Source organism: Populus alba, chromosome 7 (assembly GCF_005239225.2).
Source record: "Populus alba chromosome 7, ASM523922v2, whole genome shotgun sequence".
Lineage (NCBI taxonomy): Eukaryota > Viridiplantae > Streptophyta > Magnoliopsida > Malpighiales > Salicaceae > Populus > Populus alba.
The window spans coordinates 5,123,000-5,147,551 of record NC_133290.1 but is presented as its reverse complement, the minus strand read 5'-3'; the positions used below and the strand labels follow the sequence as shown (position 1 = coordinate 5,147,551).

General features: G+C 34.1%; 3 protein-coding genes and 1 pseudogene across 4 annotated transcripts; 2 read left to right on the top strand and 2 right to left on the bottom strand.

The window, feature by feature from the left end:
* Window positions 1-4,801: 4,801 nt before the first annotated feature.
* LOC118063196 (salicylic acid-binding protein 2-like) lies at window positions 4,802-6,097 on the top strand. The gene is given in 5 exon segments (XM_073410287.1): window positions 4,802-5,060; window positions 5,062-5,267; window positions 5,377-5,432; window positions 5,435-5,487; window positions 5,591-6,097. Coding segments are annotated over 5 exon segments (768 nt in total). The 5' UTR covers window positions 4,802-4,886; the 3' UTR covers window positions 5,870-6,097.
* Window positions 6,098-8,294: 2,197 nt separating this feature from the next.
* On the bottom strand, window positions 8,295-11,941 carry LOC118063197 (methyl jasmonate esterase 1-like; annotated as a pseudogene).
* Window positions 11,942-12,787: 846 nt separating this feature from the next.
* On the bottom strand, window positions 12,788-14,968 carry LOC118063198 (methyl jasmonate esterase 1). Of its 2 annotated transcripts, XM_035077160.2 has the most exons (3): window positions 14,512-14,965; window positions 13,411-13,542; window positions 12,788-13,270 (listed from the first exon to the last, which is right to left on the bottom strand). In XM_035077160.2, exons 1-3 carry the CDS (start codon window positions 14,872-14,874, stop codon window positions 12,986-12,988), a joined length of 780 nt encoding a protein of 259 aa, XP_034933051.1. In that variant the 5' UTR covers window positions 14,875-14,965; the 3' UTR covers window positions 12,788-12,985. The 2 variants fall into 2 exon arrangements, with proteins under 2 accessions (XP_034933051.1, XP_073266570.1); XM_073410469.1 differs by lacking the exon at window positions 13,411-13,542 and having other exon boundaries at window positions 14,512-14,968.
* Window positions 14,969-18,449: 3,481 nt separating this feature from the next.
* LOC118063200 (cysteine-rich receptor-like protein kinase 34) lies at window positions 18,450-21,533 on the top strand. The gene is made up of 7 exons (XM_035077162.2): window positions 18,450-19,397; window positions 19,500-19,622; window positions 19,772-19,893; window positions 20,043-20,253; window positions 20,411-20,648; window positions 20,745-20,892; window positions 20,978-21,533. The coding sequence occupies exons 1-7, from the start codon at window positions 18,566-18,568 to the stop codon at window positions 21,314-21,316; spliced, it is 2,013 nt and encodes a 670-aa protein (XP_034933053.2). The 5' UTR covers window positions 18,450-18,565; the 3' UTR covers window positions 21,317-21,533.
* The last annotated feature ends 3,019 nt before the right edge of the window (window positions 21,534-24,552 follow it).

Genomic DNA, 24,552 nt, shown 5'->3' with positions numbered 1-24,552 from the left:
AAGAGAACATTGCCCAAAATTTCAAAAAAACAACAAAAATTTTATTTTGTTTGATTTTAGTATCAGGAATTATGAATTTATACGTAAAATGTATTCCCGATATTAAAAAGGTATTTTCTTTTGACAACTTAGAATAGTTAGGTTTTTACCCGATAAGATAAGGATCTCCTTACAAAGGAGGACCTTTCTACGGACCGACAATTAGAAATCACAACAAGACTTTAGATTTTATCAGACAAAATAATGCAGCTTATCTTAGGTAGGGTGTAGTTCGGGTGGTAATATCTTCCTTTTACGCAACTAGTCTCTGTACTCAATCTCTGATACTAGTTAGGGTTCCTAGTGACCAGAATATTAGGTGGCGACTCTCATTCCATATTTTATTGATAAAAGACAAGAATTTCTTGTCTCACCACGTTTTCCAGGATTAAACCATATTCCATATATTTATTTTTTCCTTGAGGGTAGACTATCGTCGCGATGCTGTACACATGCGACAATTCCATATCTTATATGGAGTTTTATGAATACATTTTGATGGAACCCTATTTAAAAAGTAAGTTGTAGTTTGTATGGCATAGCCCTACAAAAAAAGGTGGAAAGTTTGTATAGCTTATCATGGATTACACCATATCTAACAGGGTGCAATTTCTCCTTTTAAAAAGTGTCCATTATGAGAGAATCTCATTGCCTTTCAAATAATCTTGAAAATATTGGTTGAAGTATTCACCACCTCGATCCAATTGAAGTATCTTAATATTCTTTCCAATTTGTATTTCAACTACATTTCTAAATTCTTTGAATCTTTCAAGTGATTAAGACTTACTTCAAATACGCATGCCTACATGCAATATGGTTATCAATGATGAAAACATGTACGCCTATCCATGATTTCATAACCCAATTTTTGAGTTTTCCCTAAAATTATCCTTTTCTTTCAATATTAAAAAAAAAAAAAAAAATAATAAACCTAGAAAAAATGTTAAAAAAAGGACTATCAACTTGGCAAAAAACAGGCTAAGGAGGGTTGCAAATGCATGGAGGAGCTAAACTAGAATTTTGGACCAAATTGGTTGTCTAATTATGCACTATTGTACCCAAAAACTAAAGGATAATGCAGGTTCAAGGTCAAATCAAGTTAGTATTGGATGAATTTTCATAAAAAATAAGTTCTAGGGCTTAATTAAACTGTTAATAGATCAATTTTATTTAATCATGGACCTAATTAAAGGTTTGATTAAGTTTAAAAATTAATTTGGGTCAAATTAAAAGATTTAATTAAGTGCAAAGACTTAATTAAAATTTTATTGGTTCAAATTATTCTTGTTAGGGACTTAATTGTGAAAACTTAATTTGGACTTAATTGAGAAGCTTGGAATTTTACATGGCAAATTTAATTTATCCAAACTCAATTGGGTGAAATCAAAGATCAAATTGCAATCACCTAGAAGTTTGAAGGCTACTTAATGGGCATATTGATTAATCTTAAAACCAAGTATCAAGTTGGAAGAGGCGCTGGAAGTTGAGGTTTCAATTGGAAATATCCAGGGATGAAATTGAGAAAAAGTCCTGAGAATTAGATTTAATTGAGAGGGGTTTATTGCATGATATAAAAAAAAATTAAGGCCGCAAAGGTGTGTGAGTCCCAATTGGGCTAGGGATAATCCAACGGTGCTGTTTTGTTTTAAACAACGTTGTGGATTGTCTTCCGCCTCTCAACTGAAACCCTCACTTTTTCAAACATGTAATCCGTCCTTATCCAAAACCGCACCTAAGCCCCTTCCAACCAAAGGCTGTGATCCTTTTTCTCCATATCTGAAGACCAAAAATGATTTTCTTTGCCTTGAAGACAATCTCAAGACACGCTAAAATTACAGCTTTCACTGTACTGTTCCAAGAAATACGATCCTAAGCAATAACAAAGCTGGGAGTTTTTGTCCTCTCCTTGGCCACTCTACAAGACAGAAATGAAATGCCCTTGGTAAGAATCAAAAGTGAAGAAAAGAGGAGAAATATCAATGGTTGAGATTCTCTTAGTTTATACAATTAATTTTGAGTTTCCTCGTATTCTTTTTACCCCTTCATATTTAGTATCTAGAATTGTGATCTACACTCAAAGCATTTTTTTTTTTTTGGTATCATATAAATCAGTTTCTATATATATATAAAAAACAACCAAAAACCTTTCTTTCCAAAATACAATATTATTTTAATTTGTATACAATCAGGTCTCTCAAAATTTTTTTTTAAAAAATCTTCTTTTAATTTTTGTTAAAAAAATATGAAAATTCATTATATGATTTAGCATTTTTTTCATAAACCAAAAAAAAATTAAAAAATATCTTTGCATGTATTGATAGATTTAATAACCACTTTATTGAATTCATTAGAACATGATTAGTGTTTCAAAAATACCAAAAATTTATTTTCTTTTAATACATGAGATTATGAACTTATAAATAAGATATATTTCTTATAATTAACAAGAAAAACACTTTTTTTCCTCATCTTTAGAAATGTTAGATTTTAACTTGATAAAATAAAAAATCTACTTATTGATAACGATTTTTCTTAAATTTTAGACATATTTTTATAAGCTTTAGAATAACTAGGTTTTAACCTGATGAAATGAGGATTTTTTTACTAATTAAAAAGAACTTTTCTTGAGCTTTAGATAGACTAACGAATAAAAACTAGACTTGAAACAAATAACAAAATAACTTGCCAAATTAAAGAAGTTTTTAGGATAGGACCTGATGAAGTCTATTTCAAGTAAAATATTAATGGATTTGCTTAAAGATCTCTACATTAACTAGTCTTAAATGTCCTAGTTATCTTAAATTTAGATAATAATTGTTTTTCCTTTTAAATTAATTAGCCACCCCAAAAGTCGGAGTATTTTGCATATTATATAAATTATTCATCATAGGTTACATTTGCAAAATGTAATAGTAATCCAACTAACATCAACAATTTTGTAGTTAACCTAAAGCCTGCACCTTTGTAGAATTCTCAAGCCTCTTGATATATATATAATTTTAGAATTTTAATTTAGCAAACACACATATTTATTAAACTTCAGATCCGGATGTGTTGGGTGTTCTTTTTTCCTTCAGAAAATAAAGGGCCAGTTATTAGAAAATAAAGGATGGGACTAAATCTAAAAAATCATAAATTGGAGGCCTTATCATGCAAAAAACTTTTTGGTTTAAAAGAAACTTAGAAGGAAATTACAAAAGTCTGAAACGACTATCCACGTGCATGTACAGTAAAAATAGGATACCAAGAAACAATTTAATTAAATATTGAAAAGTAAAACAATGAAAGATTTTTGTTTGAATTTTCAATCTTGAACTGATCTGTTACGAAATATGTTCATTTTCCTGAGAATTTACAGAAGAAAAATAGAAGAAAGTTGCGTTTGTATTTGAGTTAACTTCTCCAAAGAACAAACTATCTTCTTGGTCATATTATTTGAAGTTCTTCAACGAAGAAAGCATGGCTGCTTTCAATCATGAAAGTATTTTTCATCGTGATCACGTTCGGTCAAACTCCATTTTTTGGGTGGGTAAAATTATGTGGTGATCATATCCAGTTGCTACTAGTCGGATGCAAGGTTATCAATTCTCTTCCATTTCATACGGAATCAAAATATTCCATATTAATTCAAAAAACAGAACAATTTTTATTTTATTTTAAATCTCAGTCCGTTCTAGATTTTTCGGCTAAATTTCAGCTAGAACGTTCTGGTTTCATTCCACATGTACAGTTCCGTTCTTGAAAAGCCATTGAATTAAATTGAACCTTGTTCAATTTAATTAATTAAACCACCCAAGTATTTTCAATAACAATGATATTAATAATAATATTAAAAATTATTGTTACTATTTTTATTAACAATGATATTAATTTTTTAAAAATTAGATTTATCACTAATATATATATGGTTTTATATTCATGTTGTTTTTTTTCATGTTTATACTTTGTAGGAATTTGAACAAAATAAGAGATGATTTAGATTCCATTAGCCTTGATAACATTGACATAACTTTATATTTAAAATATTTGTGTTAAAATATTTTACTTTCATAATATTTTGATATTTTTATTTAAGTTGAATTACTTTAAGTTAAAGATTTGTTTAATCTTGACTATTTAGAAATATTTTAAATTTTTGAAATTATATTTATTTGGCATTGTGTTTGTATTGCATAATTTATTTGCATAATTTATCTTGAATTTGAATTATATTTGTTGAATATATATATATATAAAAACAGTATAATCTTGAAACGGCACGCTAAAACACTTCGAAATTAAAATATTTCATTCCATTTGAAAAAATAAAACACTTATCAAAATAGAATTAACGCTCCGACGTCTCTTACTTTTCATTATTCCAATCTATGAAATAAGTAATTCAAAAGATAATTGTTACGGAAACGAAACAGATTTCCTGTAAATACATAAAATTGTTTGGAACGACCACTCATGTTCAAAGTATTTGAAGTTCTTCAACGACGGAAACGTGGCTGCTTTTCATCTAGAATATATATATTTAATTGTTGAATTTCAAAATTATTTTATGCACTTCCTCCCCAATATTGCATGTTAATACCATCAAAAGATTGAACGCATGACTTGACTTGTCAAAGAAAATAATGCCTAGGTGTTTTTGATTAAAAAAAAAAAAAGAAAAAAACATGTGACTTTTGACATTTCCCACTTTCAACTTTTCAACAGACGGTACTCTCTATATATACCACCAAGCAACGACATTACTAAGCACAATCAAGGCATTGCGAAAATATAACGTACTGTCAAGCGAAACCAAAAGCCTTTACTTTTTTTAGAGTACTATCAATCAGCAAAAAAAAAAAAGAAAAATGGGAGATAGCAACAATCAAACAACGCATTTTGTTTTGATCCATGGTTCAGCTTCAGGAGCTTGGGCATGGTACAAGGTGAAGACAATGCTAGAGGCAGCTGGCCACTCTGTCACGGCCCTTGACATGAGTGCATCAGGGGTGAACACAAAAACACTGGAAGAAGTTGTTACTTTTTGATCAGTATAATGAGCCCTTGATCGAGTTCATGGCCAACTTAGCTGAAAATGAAAAGGTTGTATTGGTGGCTCATAGTCTAGGCGGCTTAAACGTGGCTTTTGCTATGGAGAAGTTCCCAGAGAAGATTTCTCTAGCTGTTTTTGTTACAGCATTCTTGCCTGATACCGAGCACAGGCCATCGTATATGTTAGAGAAGGTACCGCAATTCATTTTATTTAAGCAGTTTAATTGAAAAACATGCAAACGTAAAGGCATTACCAATCATCTCTAACTTTCAATTAACCCTTATACATTTTGTTCTTTCTGTTAGTTTATTGAAAAATAGCCCAGCCGTGGCAGACGGGTGGCAGAGTGTAGTGTCTTCAACGGCGGATATGAGGCATTCATGAAGTCCACTGCTTTTAACCTTGCCTCCCCTGAGGTACGGCTGATCATGAATCTGATTACAAATTGATTTTCGATCCTGGACTGATCTGTTTGACTGTAATAACTAGTGTAGTGATGATATTTTTTCTTGTTTGCAGGATCTCAGTCTCCAGACGCTTCTAAAGAGATCAGGATCATTGTTTCTTGAAAGTCTGGCCAAGGCAAACAAGTTCACGAAGGAGAAATTTGGATCGGTTGTGCGAGATTATGTTGTCTGTACTCAAGATTTATTGGTGGTTCCGTCATTGCAGCGCTTCATGATTGAACACAACGAGGTTAAGGAAGTGATGGAGATTCCAGCAGATCATATGGCAATTGCTTCTAGGCCTAAAGAACTCTGTCAATGTCTTCTGGAGTTTGCACGCAAGCATGCATAGATTGTTCTAGGCTCCTATATATATATATATATATATATATATAATAGGATGGCTGTTGAAATAAAAATAAAAAAAGATAGATGTTGGCTTCATTTTTAGATTTTTCTCTTAGGAATATTCTTTGAATTTGCAACCGCACCGTTAGTGCCTTCATTATTTGTATTTATATTTATTGTATTCTTTTCCAATTATGAATAATACCAAGTGCTTCGATTGCATGATTCAAAATTTCCACAAGCCAGCAACAAAGCAGGCTCTTCATAGCAAAATTAACCTTTTTTGTCACCAATAGTGTTGCAATGACAATTTGAAGCAAATGACCAAACTCTTTGCAGTTGTAACATTTAATTTCTAATATGTCATACCTCCAACTTTATCGGCCTCGGCTTCGTCCTCTTAGAAAGGAATTTTGATTTTCATCGTGCCCTCTACGAGTTTCATGGCATCTATATGACCTACAACTTCTTCATCTTCCTCTTCTATAAAAGATGCTACCTCTTTGAAAACCTTCTCTACTACATAGTCTTGTCCTTTGATCTCAACTTTTCTTGTAATACTTGCTCTTCTGATCTTCTTTCTATTTGCTTTTGAATCTTCTACTCATGGGCTTGAAGAGAACCCGTGAGTTCTTCCACTGTCATCTATTCTAAATCTTTTGACTCTACAACATAATCAAATTCTCAGTCTAAAAACCTCAAAACTTTCTCTATAACATCATCAATGTTTTCTCTATTTATTCTCAGCTGATGAAGAACTAAAATTACTTTTATAAAGTAATCAGAGATGGATGGATTATGTGTTTTCCTTTTTTAACCTTTCAAAATCTCCTCTCAAAGCTTGCAACCGTACCCTCTTCTCTTTTTCCACACTACTATAGGAATTTTTTTTTTTTTTTTTGAATCTCTCATGCCTCTTTTGAAGTTTTTGCTGGAGTCACCATCTCTTATGCAACTTTATCAAGCCCTTGATAAATCGTAAATAAGACTCTGTTATCTCTCTTCCTAGATTCTTTAAGAATCATCATTTCTGCAGTACTTAAGGTTGTGTTAGAAAATAATATAAATCATATCCTGGGACCTCACGTAACTTTGAGCAGAGCCTTGATGAATGATATTGAGTTGAGATGGTGTAAGTTTGACAGCTTTTGCCCTTAATGATTATGGTTCAGTATATTCATCTTCATTTAGTTCTCACAAATCTAAAGAGCCTTAATTGTATACACCATAGGTTATAATTTTGTTTTGTGAGAAACTGGTGGTTGTTGTTGTTGCTGCTGGAAACCATTGCATATACCTAATCTCATACCAAATTTGTTGGAGTTTTGTTCGAAGAAAAGAGCAGAACACTCACAACTCTATGTTTATTAATGGCTTGCTTAAAACAATGCAGAATACTTAGTGTTTATAGGCTTTAATGAATTATTCTAGTTGTGACCCTTACAAATCTCAATAATGCTGAACTAAATACTAGTTGGACTGAGTTTCTAATCCCACTGTTTATAATCTCACTGTTCCTAATTGTCATGATACAAGTTTAATGCTCAACACCGAATACATGTGTTTGCATGGGCTACGATTTCATAAAGTGCAAGCCCTTTAAAATCCCTGACTGCAAATCTGATTACAAATTATCAATCTTGTAATTGTTTTCTTTGTGATAACTGATTACTATGTTGTTCTTGTTTGCATATTTTCCAGGATCTCTCTCCAGATGCTTTAAAGAGACCAGGATCAATGTTTGTAGAATCTCTGTACAAGGCTAAGAGGTTCACTGATGAGATTATGGATCGATTCCGCGAGTACATATAGTTTGTACTGATGATTTAATGATGTCTACATCATTTCAGCACTTCATGATTGAACACAATAAGGTTAAGTGATGGAGATTCCAGCAGAACACATGACAGTTCTTCTACGCCTAAAGAACTCAGCAATCTATACTGGAGTTGGCTCGTAAAGACGCTTAGATTGACATATACAGTTTATGACGTATCATTAACCAGGGTTCTGCTTATGTATGTGATAGTGTGTAATGCATCTTGGCTGCATACGCTTATGATTTGTCTTTGAATGTTAGAGGAATTGACTTTTCATGTAGATACCACATGTCGTCTGCATAGATGATTTTCATCTTCACCATTTGGGTTTGTTGGTTAATATTTAAAATGATATCAGTTTCTGTTTGTGCTTATTGATTTCCAGTGCTTTACCTCATTAATCTTCTGAGCACTGGTTACACTCTTGTCATCATTATTCTGAGGGATTCGAAGCCTTTCACTTTCCCTATGTGAATTGTCAAGGATCTTTTCTCTGATTAGACTTGCTAGCTCCTCAATCACATCCCTTTATTATGATTATCAAACAGAGTTGCTTCCTTGCATAATATGTCCGCTTCTGTCTAATTTATTTCATCAGAACAAGTCTCGAAAACCCAAAAATATGTCTCATGTTATATGTATGCTGATGACTGCTACTGATATAAACTAGAAGAAGTTGCATTGCACTTTAAGCAACATAGAAGAGATGAACACCAAGAAACATGGTCAGATTTAATGCATCAAATGAATTAAGAAAATCGATGATGTTTCCAAGTAATTATAATTAAAACCCCAAAGTATGTTGCTGCCTATTTCTTCTCTCCTCTGTTGTGCATTACTTCCAATCTGCAATGAGTTCACGGAAAATATTTACATGTATTTATCGCCAATCTCCAGGAGACAAGAGCAGAGCTCTTGTGGTTTAGAAAACATGGCCATGTGATCAGAACCAGAGATGACCATCACTTCATCCACGGGATTGTTTTCAATCATCCATGCTTGCCTAGGATCTTTTTCTTGGTCACATACTATGTAAATTCGACGAACAGATCCATATTTCTCCTTGGTGACAATTGCAGCCCTTTCAGTTTCTAAACCACTGTAGATAGGAAAGGTCTAACCAACAATGTAGCTAGCGTCAAATCCTGGATGAATATATAATGATTAGAAATGATAATTATCCTAATCAGATTTACGAGCACTATTTTTCCTGACAAGTGAAAAGGGAGATCTTACCTCAGGGGGGGAAAGGTGGTAGAACCTGGAGGCCATGTAGTTGGGACCAAGGACTACGGCCGTTGGAGGGTTGTCAGGACCATTACCAAACACATATTGTGTATCCATGTAGGACACTGATGCTTGAGAAGACTGCATGTTTTTGCAAAGTAGGTATCATTAGTTAGTTCATTCACTAGAGACAAATGCTAATAACTCAATAGGGAAATACAAAGCAAGGAAAAAAAACACGGAAAGGTAAGAAACCTCCTCTCAAGTAAATCTCTATTCAGCATTCTATAATCAACAGGTAACTTGACATTAGATCGTGCTCCTTAAACTCCTCTGTTCAGAAAGAAGCCTACTAAAGTTTTATTCAAGGCAATAGCAGCTAAAATTGATAATAAACAGCATATTGGACTAATCACAAGCTTTTGAAACCACCTATAGAGCAGGTGCAGGAGACAATCCTGTTCTTAACCAGGAACAACAATATCAGCAATCTTCCTGCCTTAGACAAAATCTGACAAGTTAAAGTAAATGAAGTTCGGCAAACCCCTATTTAGTCTATTTGCAAAATTTGGCAAATGACAACACATTTATACTGCAGCCAGTAAAATGGCTAAATCCCACATCTTAGAAGACTGTTTCTTTTGGAATAGCTAAATCCCACATCTTAGAAGACTGTTTCTTTTGGAATAGATGTTATCACATCTATCGTGGTTGTAGCTTACATAGAGAAACGGATAGAATGGTTAATCTCCTCCACATGGATTGCAATACCATGTTAACCTCAACAATCCCAGATGCGAGAGTAGAGGCAGCCTCTTGATCTACATGGGTATGGTGGAGATTTATGGTTCCGGATAAAACTCTCTGAGTTTGCAGAACCTTACAGGTGCAGAGGAGTTTATTGATTGGTTAAATAAAGTAGAGAGGATTTTCGAGTACAAAGAAATCATAGAGCAGATGAGGGCCATCGATTGAAGGGGCGAGCTTCTGCTAGGTGGGAGCAATAAAAGATGTCACGGAAAAGACACTAAATAAAAGTAGTGTATACTGTTCATGTGAACAGTGCAAGAACTGCACTGTTCACTCAAAACCAGTGAACAGTGCAATTCTCTTGCACTGTTCACTTGCCTGCGTCTTTTTTTTTTTTTTTTTTATGTGTGTTATTTTTTTTAGTGTGTTATTTTTTAACATTTTAAAAAAAATAAATTAGTTTAGAGTGAAATTTATACCTGATAATATTTTTATCTAATTTTATTACATGCTAAAAATATTATAAAAAATATAGTTTTTGTTTGATGTATTTCGTATGTAATGAAATTTATAAATGGTTTTATGGAATAATAAAAAAATATTTTATATAAAGTATGATTTATTTCATGATAGCAATAGTTAAATCTACAATATTTAAATTAAAAATCATAAGTACTAATATATATTTTTAAAATTATTTTATAACCTCAATTTTAAAATTATTTTTAACCAAACACATTAAACTATTTTTTCTTTAACTTCAATTTCAACCACAGTTTTAACCAAACACCTATTTTTCAAACCAAACTCAACTAAAAGTACTTTTTATAAAACAACTTTTTTAAAACCACAACCACAACAGCTACCGCAATGCCAAACATACTCAAAGAAAAAGATGAAGGCGTATTTTTTATTTTCAAGTACACTGAGACTTTGTACTAACGACTCCATTCATTGAGACAAGATAGGAGGATTGTTCATCAATACACTGAAACTAAATGGTGGCTAATAATGATATGTCGGAAAAAAAAAAAAAAAAAAAAAAAAAAAAAAAAAACAACATTAGTCCTTCTAGAACATCATTCCCATTCTGAAATTGCAATGTAGAAATAGATTCCCCAGTCCCTTTTCCCAGTTCCCCTTACCCTAGTTTAAGCAATAAGAAAAAGACACTAAACAGCTATATCTCCCATCTATTACAGTTATCTGAGAAATAATAACCAAACCACAAGCATAAACAAGCCACACCAGCAACTTTTTTAAAAGTTTATACTTTTGCAAACATTATGATCCTAGAAAACCTAAATTTACCTATGTGGGAAATATTCATAATCAAGCCCAACTGCGCCTGCCCACGAAGCTTATCTACAATGATACCATCTGAATTACTAAACCAAATGATACAAGCGGTGCATTTGAAATCAACTGATGATTAAACCACCTAGTTAATGGTGTCCACATAATTAGACTATCAGGCAAGAACATAGTATTGACTTGCTATTTCTTTGTAGGGGAGGGGGGGAGCAAACAGTACCTTTTCTGCTATTGCTTTGAAGCTTAAGTCAGGACCAGGCATAACAGCTGCAGCAAAAACAGCAGCTGAAATTTTCTCTGGAAACCTTTCCATAGCAACAGAAATGCATATCCCACTCATGCTGTGTCCCACCAGAACCACCCTCTCCTCTGGTGGCAAAGACTCCATGAATTCCATCAAGGGCTCAAAATAGTCCTCAAATGAATGGAGCTCATGAACTTGCTTTGGATGTACCCCTGATGCAGCCATGTCCAAAGCTGTAACATTATGACCTGCAGATTTCATCTGAGCTGATACTTTATACCAACACCATGCTCCATGGCAGGCTCCATGGACTAACACAAAATGCCTCTGTGTTTTACAATTACTAGGCAGTTTTGCGCAAGCTAAAGGAGACACTCCTGTGGAAAGAAGTTTTTGTGATGGGGTAGCAGGTTTTGGGAACAGGAAAAGTCTATCTTGTCTGTTGCATATTTCCAGAGGATACAAGATTGGTTTCGCTGAAGGAGACAGAGAATTGAAGAGCATTTCTATTCTTGATTTTGATCCTGACTTTGGTGAGAGAGAGAAACGGGGCAGGTTAATGCCAGCCATTTTAATCCTTTCAATAATTATCCCCTTCTTTTCCTTTCTTTTCTTTTCTCTTTTTTCAGATGGAAAGCATGTTCATTAAGTAGCATCAAAGTGATAGAATGTATGCGATCAGCCTTGCATGACTTTAACACCATTTTATTTAGATATATTTTAATATAAGATATACAAACTCAATAAAAACTTGACTTAATTATCTTTTTATAAAAACCGAATTTAAGCTTTAGAGTAGAATGATACAGACGGGGAAAACAAAGCTTAAATCTAGAAATATCTTTTTATAGAGATTTTGGAATTTAAATTAATATATAATTAATTTTGATAATTATTATAATAAATTCTCTCTATCACAAGTCTTACTTTGCTATAAAACATAATTAAACCTAATAATTTTGACTTTAAACTTGACTTTTTTATGCTTATTAAATCTGTCCAATTGGTGAAGAAAAATATTAAATAACTGTTTTGACTTTTTATTCAAGATTAAACCCCGTGAGCAGGCTCAAACATGAGCTGAACAAGCGTGTGGGGAGTTTAAGTATAAAAATCACTTTGATTTAATAAATAGAAATTTAGTTTCATTTACCCTTTTATTAGAACATATCATTCCATAATGATATTAATTTCTTTAATATCATCTTATATAACTTTTCCACAAAAAATATGTGCTCAACTAAAATACGATTTTTTTTTAAGCAATCCTTTTAAGATTTTCTTAATTAAAATATATTTAATTTTTAATAAATGGAAATTGGTTTCATTTTTTTTCATTATACATATATATCATTTCATTAGTAATCTTAATTCAATGAATAAAATATTTTCTAACTTCTTTATAAACCTATATGATAGATATAATAATTTAACTCACTATTTTTTATCATACTTATATATAATATTAAATATTGTTTAAGGATTATATTTGATAAACCATCCATAACTCGTGGTCCGTTGACTGGCAATTATAATAAGAAGAAAGACCACACACACACACAAAAAAAAAAAAAAAACCCTTCTTATATTACAACAATTTTATTTTATCTTTAATTGGCTCAAATTAATTATCTCTAGCATTATTAATATTTCTCATGACCTCTCTCTGACTATGCTGCGCATCAGCAGGCTGATACTTGGACGTCGTCCTCTGATCGTCTGCACATAGTAGCAGGTTCCGACAAGCAAGTGGCAATTGACAATATCAGGCGTATTTCCCGGCAACCTCCAAGAGGCAAGAGCACGTCTCTTGAGGTTTAGAAAACATGAGCATGTGATCGGAACCAGGGATAACTTTTACTTCTTCCGGTGGATTTTTTTCAATCATCCATCTCTGTATAGCTTCCTTTACTATCTTGTCTTGGTCACACACGATATAAACTCGAGGAACCGATCCGTACTTCTCCTTCGTAAACCACACTTCTTCTTGAGTCGCCTCGTCACTAAACAGAGGGTGAGGTCGCAGCAACAGCTTTGCTAGCGTAAGATCCTGCAGGTCAAGTTCTCAAAGAAAAAGAAAACGAGGCAAGCAAGATCAGCAGGAGAGAAGAAGATTCAATCAAGTTTAGAGAAATCACGGTGTGCTAAAACATATCTAAATCATGCATGAAGAGAAATACTCTTTACCACCTTGGCAGGGGAGAGCTGGTACAGCTGGATTGACAAGCAGTCGGGCCCAAGCAGCATGGACGTTGGAGGATTGTTGGGCCCATTATCAAACATATATTGTGAGTCCATGAAGGAATCCGCTTGTCTGACATACTGATAATATATTTCCAGAGTAAATATCACCGTTTTACAGAGAGAGAGAGCTTAAGAGTGATGCGATTCCCACTCCATAGCTATCCTTGAACTTAAATTTAAGAGAACAATATGAGATGGAACATGAGAATTAAAGAAGATTAATATAATCACTTCATAAAGTTCTGAAGTTATTTACAACATGCAGGATCATTGCTGTAATGAGTATACCAAAACGCAACTGCAAGGAGAGGGACAGCAAGAACAGGCCATTGAGCTTACGGTTACGCGAGTTGGCTCATCTTAGGCGAAGGGATTTTAACAAATAGGTTGCTCTCAAGGAAAAGCAAGTCTTTCTCCGAGTTCCTGATCTCGAGAAGAAAAATCTTCAGCGTCCATAATTGCATTTGGTAGAGGTTGAACTTTAGACCCACTAGACACCTGACCCATCAAGCACATTTGGCATTAACCCACATGATCATGGATTGGAGTAGCCCTAGAGCCTGGCCATGTTCCATCGTTGATGTTTGGCCATTAATGGTGCCTATGCTAGACAGTGTTGAAACGAAGCTCAGATCAAGCTCAATTTTTTGTGGGATCTAAGTTCATCACTAGTCTAAACAAAGTAAGAGATTGAGGCAAACAGGATGAAATCTGTTCCCTCACAATCGCATTCTCAGCCTCTCAAACAATCAGCTAGAATCAAATACAAGTAAATCTAATTTTCAGGCTAGTAATTAAAGAAAAGCTACCATCTTATGGAGATCAGTGTAGCCTGCATAATAGATCTGAAATAACACAAGCCAGGGCAAGAAATAACAGCCCTGTAGCTAATTAAGACGAAGAGAAATCATAGAGTATAAATATCATGCTACTTTCATTCTCTTCTCCATAAAAAAAAAAAAATAGCTCCTTCTCTGGAAGTATTTAATTTTTTCTGTGTATGTGTGTGAAGAGAGAAAAGGGGAAAAAAAAAGGAGCAAATGATACCTCTTCCTTTGCAGCTTTGAAGCTCAGATCAGGACCTGGCAAGATACATGCTGCGAAGACTGCACAAGAAATTTTCTCAGGGAACCTTTCCATTGCAGCAGAACTACAGAGCCCACCCATACTGTGACCCACTAGAATCACCCTTTCTTCTGGTGGCAAAGATGTCATGAAGTCCATCAATGGCTCGAAATAGTCTGAGATCGTATGGAGCTCTTCTACCCGCTTTGGATGGACCCCTGAAGCAGCCATGTCCAGAGCTGTAACTTTGTGACCAGCTGATGTAAGCAAAGTTGCCACCTTATACCAACACCATGCTCCATGACAGGCTCCATGGACTAGCACAAAATGCTTCTGCCTCTCCATCTCCGATCCCTTGTGTCTGTTTTCCCGTCCTGCTGGCTATATTATAATTTGATTGGAGCACAATTTAGGTGGCAGAGCTTAGTTTATCTTCTTTTATGAGGAGCTATTATCACGAAGAGTGAAAAAAGAAAGTGAAAGAAGAGTTTAAACTAAGAAGTTTTCAGATTTTTGCATACTCTTTTTTACCTTATAATTTAGTGTTTTATTCTCGTTTTATATTCTTATTTTCCTTCTAAATCTAGTGTTTATGTTCATTGAGAAATATTTAAGTTTTATATTATTTGGTTTAAAGACTTTGGTTTAAAAGTACATTTAAATCAAGGTGGTGTTGTTGGAATCTTGGGAAACATATTATATATATTCTAAGTGTACAAGTGAGGAGCAATAAAGCCTTTAAGACAAATGATTCTTCTTGACAACAATAAAAAATTCATTATTTAAAAGTGTTTCAACAAGTACCCTTTTTATTTTAATTTAAGTTTTTTTTTGTCTTGAGTTTATAAATTTAAACATGTATAAACTCTATTCTTTCCTAGAAAATCTTTTATTTAGCATGTCTTTGTGATAATAAACTATCAATCTATGTTAATTAATTTTTAACTACAATCTTATTATGATAAACTAAGCATACTTGTACACTAGTCTAATATATTCACAAGCTTTATTTTTATATATATTAAACTTTGTTTAGTTTAACATATAGGAAAAAATAATATTAATTATATAGATTTATTTCAATACTATATGTTTTAATTTATAACATTTTGGTTTACTTATAGCTTTATGTTTTTTTTTTCTTTATTTAATTTTAGAAGTTTGTTATATATCTTTATTTTAAGGTTATAATTTACCTTCTAAAATTGTAATCATGTAATTTATTTAAATCTCTTTGAGTTGTTGCATGATATATATTTTATGAAATAAGCTTTTATAAACCATTTTATATCTTTGTTTAGTTTATACATATTACTTGCAAACTTGTTGGTATAATCATGCATTTTTTCTTTCTTGTTTAAACATAATGTTTTGACATGATGCATGTTTAATTTGAACAAAAATAAATAAAAATGTTTATTTTTATCTTATATAATTTAAATATTTTTATTTATTGAGTTGCTTTATTTCAAGTTTTGTATTATTTTACTTGCTTTTTGTGGAGCTGAAATATTTATTTTAAATATTATTGACTGTTGTTTTTATAATTTATATCATGTTTTTAACTTGAGAATTGGTTTTTCCAACCAATATTGCATTGGTAAGTACTACTTCAATAATAAGGATTTCACCATCACCTTTTGTGGTACATAGTGATAAACCTGAAAAGTTCAATGGATTGAATTTTAAATGGTGACAACATAAAATATTGATTTATATGCCCACCTCAAACTTGATTAAGTTCTTGTATAAAAAAAAATATTAAAATTGTCAAATAATGAATTTAATTGCATTATTATGGTACCTTTAGAAGTATGAAATCATAGTGATTTCTAGTGTTAAAAGAAATTATATTTTGAATAGATTAAACAATACACAATATGATGTGTATAGTTTAATTAAGAGTGTAAAAACATTTTGAAAAGTTTTTAACAAAAAGCTCAAGGTTGAAGTTGTCATTATGAAAATTTTTAAAGCTGGTAAATTTCTAAATATAAGAATGACATCGAAGTTATCTCACTAGATTTGTTCATGTATACAACATTACATGTATATGTTACAAAAAGTTAGTGTTGTGAATAGCTAGTAAGTTTTGTCAAAGTTATCTCACTAGATTTGTTCATGTATACAACATTACATGTATATGTTACAAACAGAGTAGTGGTCGATGTGCGTCTTTTTCTTTTTGGTCGTATAACAACCAACCTCCTCCTCCTTCTCCTCCAGCTCCACCATTATGTTAATTTGTAATGAACATTATTTAATTTTAATAGTTAATTTAATATTTTTTTTGAAACACATTCAATTTGTAATGAATATTATTTAACTTTTTTTTTATGTTTTAAAAAAAAATTATTTGCATAATTGGTTTTTTTACTATTAATTTATATAATTTTATATTATGAATTCTAAATAATTTTTTAAAAACATATTTTAAATTATGCAAATAAAAAAATATATAAAATATTCAACGAGGGTTTTACCGACGAAATAACTCCATCGGCATTTCACAGTAGCTTGGTGAAAATTTCACAATCGCCAACGAGTTTACCAATGGAATAACTCCGTTAGCATTTCATAGTAGCTTGATGCAAATTTCCCAATCACCGACGAGTTTACCAACGGAATAACTCCGTCGACATTTCATAGTAGCTTAGTGCAAATTTCACAATCACTGACGAGTTTATCGATGAAAATAGTTTATCGGTATTTAATTCACTCACCGACGGATTTATTCCATCAGTTATTTCAAGCGGGAATTTTTTTTTTCTCGCAATTTCCGTCTGTAAAACCATTGGCAATTGTTTTTTTCTTTTTACTGAAAGCGTTAGCGATGGAATTAAGTATTACCGACAAAAGGAAAACCAACGTACTGTTTCCATCGGTAATTTTATTACCGACGAACTATGAATCACACACCGACAGAATATGTCCGTCGGTAAAACTATGAAATCTTGTAGTAAAATATGAAATACAAAAAGACCCTTGAAAACATTTGATTATATTTATTTAAGGGTTATATTAGTAATTTTATTGTATATTAAAAGACACATTTATCAAAATAACCTTGACAATAGCTTATTGGTTGAGAAGAGTTTTTTTTTATAATCTTACACTCACAGACTTACATGTAGAGCTGATGATCTGTGGACATCTCTCTCTATATAGAGCTGCCACACCGAGCGTGTTGTCTGATATCGCGTTGTCGTTTTAATTTTTAATTAAAATTTTGTTTTACTAGTTGTTTTTTGATATCGCATTGTCGTTTTAAAACTTGCTTACTTTTAATTGATCTCTTCTGCTAGCAAATGTGGGCCACTTTGGCACGAGATTTCAACTCTTTGACTTTCATAACACACACATATTTCCATGTCCTTCTCATCAGATTTTAATGTTGTAACTAATGCTCACTAATAATTAAAAAAAAAAAAAAACTTGCAAGAAGATTAGCGACACCTCAAATGGCTAACTGCGACCATGCGCTAACGTGTTGTTTATAGCGATTAATTAATGACATTGTTTTGCTATTCCAACATCAAAGTTTTGAAATTCTAACACAGCAACGCTAGTGTGGGACATCCGGTAAGTCTTCAAACCAAACAAGAAGTTAGTATGGGACGGGAAAATAAAAAAAGTTGCATGTGACTGAGTCTATTGACTTTTTTTTTTTTTTTTGTCACGGTCAATGTGTCCATGTCTTCCACGGAGTCTTTGAATAATTTTGTACCACAAGTAAAGCAATTAAGCAGTCAGGAATTGGGACCGCAAGTAAAGTCACCATTTCACACTGTGATACCGATCATTTTCTCTAAGAAAATCCCACGATCAAAACTTCCCTTGATCTGTTCTTACGCGGAAAGCCTAGATATAGAGTACTTTCCACTAGATGGCACCATCGAAATTGCTACCTCTTTTTCTGTCCTAAATTCGTTAACAAATTGGCCATGCCTCTTTGTATATAAAACACCATCTATGCAAGGGATTTCTTTCACGAAGAAAGAAATTGTGAACAGAAGTTAATATTTCCTCTGTTGAAATGGGTTCTAAAACTATCGTCTCTCTTCTTTTACATGTTATTATCGTAAGCATCACTCTTACCGATGCTCAAATGATCTGTTATACCACAGGAAACTTTACAGCTAATAGCACCTACGCAAAAAACCGAGACCTTGCTCTCCGTTCACTAGCTTCCAATGTCACAAACAATGGGGGTTTCTACAATACTACAATAGGTTTAGGCAATGACACAGTTTATGGTCTTGTGCTCTGTATGGCTTCCCCATCAGCTGAAAATTGTTCCAGCTGCGTCAATGATGCTATTCGAACTCTCATGGCGGGATGTCCAAACCAAAAAGAAGCAATTTCATGGGGAGGGAATCCGGTTCCATGTATTGTACATTATGGGAATCGTTATTTTTTAGGATCACTTGAGCTATCTCCTACTGAAGCTGGATATAATACGGGTATCATTTACGCAAATTTTAGACAGTTTCTTCAAATTTGGAGTGGTTTGATGACAGACACAGTAACAATAGCTTCCACGAGCTCATCCAGGCTTATGCCAGCAGCTGAGACAGCAGACCTATCATCCTCTCAAAAAATTTATGTATTTATGCAGTGCACTCCTGATGTATCACCGAGTAATTGCAGTGTTTGCCTACAACATTGCGTAGATTACTATAAAAGTTGCTGCAACGGGTATCAAGGAGGTTATGCCCGGACACCGAACTGTTTTTTTCGGTGGGATTTGTATCCCTTCTACGACTTATTTCCTCAAGTAACATCTCCACCACCATCTCCATCTCCATCTCCATCTCCTCCATTTGTTATTAGTTCTCCTCCGCCAACCAATACCACAATCAGGAAAGGTTGGCTAACTTCTTTTTCTATACTGAAATTATTTCACTTGTTTCACGGTTTCCAGTTTCCGCTTCTGTAATTTCTATCTCAAACATGGCTGTGCTTGGCAGGGAAGGAGAATACTGCTTCTCGGACAGTTATTGTTACCATCGTCCCTACAGCTATCTTCTTGGCACTTGTTATCCTTATTCTCACCATTTTCTGTTTTAGGAAGCCAAAGCAAGAGGTCAAAAGTAAGTTGTTGCTTATTGGTTCTTACATAGTAAACAGCTTGGGTTCATTCATTAATACGAATCAAATTCACTAGATAATTTGTTTTTCTTCCAAACATCCTACAAATTAACTTTGGAAACAAAACATTAACAACTTGCTTTTTGTGAAGATTTCGATGAAATTAGTATCACAAAATGCTGGGAATTCAAATTCGCCACCATCAAACTTGCAACAAACGACTTCTCTGATGATAATAAGCTTGGACAAGGTGGTTTTGGTGCTGTTTACAAGGTACTTTATTATAACTAGTAGAAAATAAACGGTATCGATTTTTTTTTATTTAAAAAAAAAATAAAAAAGAACTTTGAAGGTTAATTCATATTTCAAATTGATGCACTTAATTTTCTCTGTTTCTTTTTCTCAATGGATATACGCTTCAGGGTATACTTGCAGACGGACAAGCTATAGCTGTAAAGAGATTATCAAGTAATTCTGGGCAAGGAGAAGTTGAATTTAAGAATGAGGTACGGCTACTAGCCAAACTTGATCACCGGAATCTTGTTAGGTTACTGGGGTTCTGCTTGGAAGGAACAGAAAAGCTTCTAATCTACGAGTTTGTGCCTAATTCAAGTCTCGATCAATTTATACATGGTAACCCTGAATTCCACATTATCTTGTAATTTTTTTTTCCTCATCATTTTTTTTTTTATCAAGATCAATTCATGTTTGTAAGGGAATTATAAATAGTGTCAAATTCTATAGACAAGTTTTCCGAAGTTTCTGAAGCTCTCATTTTATGAACGCTTAGATCCAAACAAACGATTCATCCTGGATTGGGAGAAGCGCTACAAAATCATAGAAGGCATAGCTAGAGGGATTCTGTACCTGCATCAAGATTCTCAGCTCCGGATTATTCATCGTGATCTCAAGCCTAGCAACATTCTGTTAGATGGAAACATGAATGCTAAAATTTCAGATTTTGGAATGGCAAAGTTAATGAAAACTGATCAAACTCATGATGCTGCATCGAGGATAGCTGGAACCTTGTAAGTCTAATTTACAGCAATAATGGAAGAGGTGTGAATACTGAATGCTTATGATTCGCACCATTGCAACTAAGATCTGTTAATGTACCATTTCAGTGGCTATATTGCTCCGGAATATGCAAGGAAAAGACAGTTCTCGGTCAAGTCAGATGTGTTTAGTTTTGGAGTGCTAGTCTTGGAGATTGTGAGCGGTCAAAAACCTAGTTTCCAAGATGGAGATGACATAGAGCACCTTACGAGCCATGTAAGTACAACTATCTACAAATCAAACACATCATTGGAAGATTTACCCTTCAATATTGTGAATTCACTTCGGATAAATTTTGTAGGCATGGAGACGTTGGAGGGAAGGGACTGCTTTAGATCTTATAGATCCCATTTTGAGGAACGACTCAGCAGCTGCAATGATGAGATGCATCCACATAGGGTTACTCTGCGTTCAAGAAAATGTAGCTGACAGGCCGACAATGGCTGCAGTTGTTCTGATGCTAAGCAACTCTTCTTTTACTTTACAAATACCTTCTAAACCAGCATTTTTTATTAGCAGAAGAACAGATCAACCAGCTTCTTCATTGATCAGCTATACTTCAAGGATGACGCAATCCCAGCTTAAGACTGTCCCACCATCGAAGAATGAGATTTCAATTACTGAGTTAGATCCTCGATAATTTCCTCGTCATATAGCGAAAAAATGGGGTTTGTTATTATTAAGAAAATAATCCAGTAAATATTCTTGGCTATTTCCTAATTAACAAAAGGAAGAAATCAAGGGAGAGAACAATTCAAGACAATCACAAAATTATTTCAGTCATCTTAAAGAGGATGTTGAAACATCTTGTATAATTTGTTCTATTCTATTTCATTATATATTTTGTTGTATGACAATATAATTTATACATAAGTTGAATAAATTATATATAATTAAATTATGGAATTGTGAAATTCTTTTATATTCTAAACTTCTACATTGTATTAGAGCAAGTTAATTATATCTTACTTTAAATATTAACTTCTTTTTTTTGGCATGTGACTTTATATCGTCTATTCAATCACTTTAAAAAACTGTGTTTTTAATTTTTTTTATTGTCTGCCTTCTATTTTATTTCAATGATTCATCAAATCTTGAATTATTGTTTCATCTTCCTATTTGGAGTATTTACTCCTTGTTTATTGCTATGAAAACAAGTATTTACTCCTTGGAGTCTCTATCATTTATTGCTATGAAAACCAAAAATGTGCCTTCTTAGGCATAACTTTTCTATTTAGAGTATTTACTCCTTATTTCTTGTATACGAAGCATAAAAGGGATCTTGATGCAACCTTACAAACTATTCTCATTGAATTACAGGCCATTTGTACCACCCAACGTACGTAAGTCGTTCCTTTTGACATCAACCCATTTGAACAGGAATCTTCTTCCCATCAAACAAACGGCCCCCTTCTTGTTGCTAGTTTTGATCACCCACATCCACCACAACTCAAGCTGCATTTCCCAAAGTTCAACAGAGAAGACCCAATTGGTTGGCTTTATAAAGCTGAACAATATTTTGAGTTTCAGACCATTAGAGCTGCACAACGCGTACAATTAGCTGCATTCCACTTGGAAGGCATTCCGTTACAATGGTTTTGTTGGCTAACAAAGTTTCGTGTGCTACTCACTTGGGATGAACTTACATAAGCCATCTCATTGAGATTCGGCCCAACCAAATATGAAGATCCCTCTGAAGCTTTGACCCAATTGAAACAAACATCAACTGTTGTTGTTTACCAGGAAGCCTTTGAAAGGCTCTCCCATAGAGTTGATGGCCTCCCCAAAACATTCCTAATTGGTTGTTTTATTACAGAATTACAGGATGAAATTCGATTAGATGTCAAGAAAAAACAACCCAAAACCTTGGCAGACACAATTGGAGTGGCACAACTGGTGGAAGAGCACAACCAACCACAGCACAAGCCTTTTTTGAATAATCGTTTACTGCTAGTAACGACATTTCAGAAAGGGCACTCTAATTCTTCTTCTGGGATTCTAGGCTCGTCTCCTAATCAACGAGCAAATATTGAATCCTTACCTTCAACTACTTCGTTCTGAAGAATTACAAATCAGGAAGCTAGGGAACGACGAGGGAAGGGACTTTGCGATTACTATGATGAGAAATACTATAAAGGCCATCGTTGTGAACGGCCATAATTGTTCATGATAGAGGACTCTCCCCGCGATGAGAACTCTGAGGAAGACCAGTTGGAGGCAGAGCTTATAGAGGTGACACTGGAGATTTCCTTACATGTTATTGCTGGTGCTGAGCATCCCCAAACAATTCGGGTCTTGGGAAAACTACAGAACAAAAGCTTGATAGTGTTGATAGATGGGGGCAACACTCATAATTTCATTGACCAAGCCATTGTAACTCGGTTTGGCTTGCCGATCATCAAAGACAAGAAACTTCAGGTGGTGGTTGCTAATCAGGAACATGTAGAAAGCGCAGGCCATTACCAAGGAATCAGGTTATGAATCCAAGGAATTACCATCACGACTGATTATTATGTTCTGCAGTTGCAGCCTGTCAGGTGGTTCTAGGGGTGCAATGGTTGGAGACCCTGGGACCAGTAGAGACAGACTACAAACAACACACCATGACCTTTAGAATCGGCGGAGTCAGGTATACTTTGTAGCATCTTGGACAGGAGGCTGAAGCATCTAGCAGCGAGGTTCTGCATAATAAAGAGTGTTCAGGTTTGCAAAGGATGGGGTTCTTCTTTCAAATTCAACCACTTAAAGACACGTTTTCAACAACTACATACCCTCCATCGATCCAATGTCTTTTGAAGGAGTTTGCAGAGGTCTTCGCCCCTAATCCCAGTCTTCCTCCTCAATACCAACATGACCATAAGATTCCATTCTAGCCTAGCACAGGTCCAGTAAGCGTGCACCCTTATAGATATTCATACTATCAAAAGGCAGCGATTGAACGCATGGTGAAGGAGCTTTTAGAATCAAGACTCATACGACCAAGCAATAACCCATTTTCCTCACCAGTTTTGTTGGTAAAAAAAAATGATGGCACTTGGTGATTTTGCATTGACTAACGGGCTCTTAACAAGATCACCATAAAAGATAAGTATCATATACCAGTGATTGATAAGTTACTAGACGAGCTCCATGGAGCTAAGTTCTTTTTTAAATTGGATTTACGGTCAGGCTATCACCAAATTCGTGTGAAGGAGGATGATATTTCAAAGACAGCATTTCGAACTCACAAAGGACACTATGAGTTCATTGTCATGCCTTTCGGGCTAACTAATGCCCCAGCAACTTTCCAAAGCCTCATGAACGACCTTTTTCGACCCTACCTTTGGCAATTTATTTTGGTATTCTTCGATGACATCCTAGTTTGTTCCAAGTCATAGGAAGATCACATAACTCACTTGCAACTTGTCCTTAAGATTTTAGCTACTAACCAGTTGTTTGCCAAAGAGTCCAAATGTCATTTTGGAGTTCAACAGGTTAAGTATTTAGGGCATTCTATCAACAAAGATGGCGTATATATGGACCCCGACAAAATACAAGCAGTTGTGGCTTAGCCCACACCCATTACAGCTAGGGAAGTTCGAGGATTCCAAGGCTTAGCCAGATATTACAGGAAATTCATTCGTCACTTTGGCAACATGGCAGCTCCTATAACCAAACTCTTGACTAAAGAAAAGTTCCATTGGACTGACAAAACGGAGGCAGCATTCAATCAACTCAAGCAGGCACTCACAACTCCACCCATCATATGCCTTTCGAATTTTTCTCAGCCCTTTGTAGTTAAATGTGATGCCAGTGGGTTAGGAATAGGTGTCGTCATTACACAAAACATCCACCCCGTGGCTTGTTTTAGTACAGCCCTTAAAGGAACATCCCTCA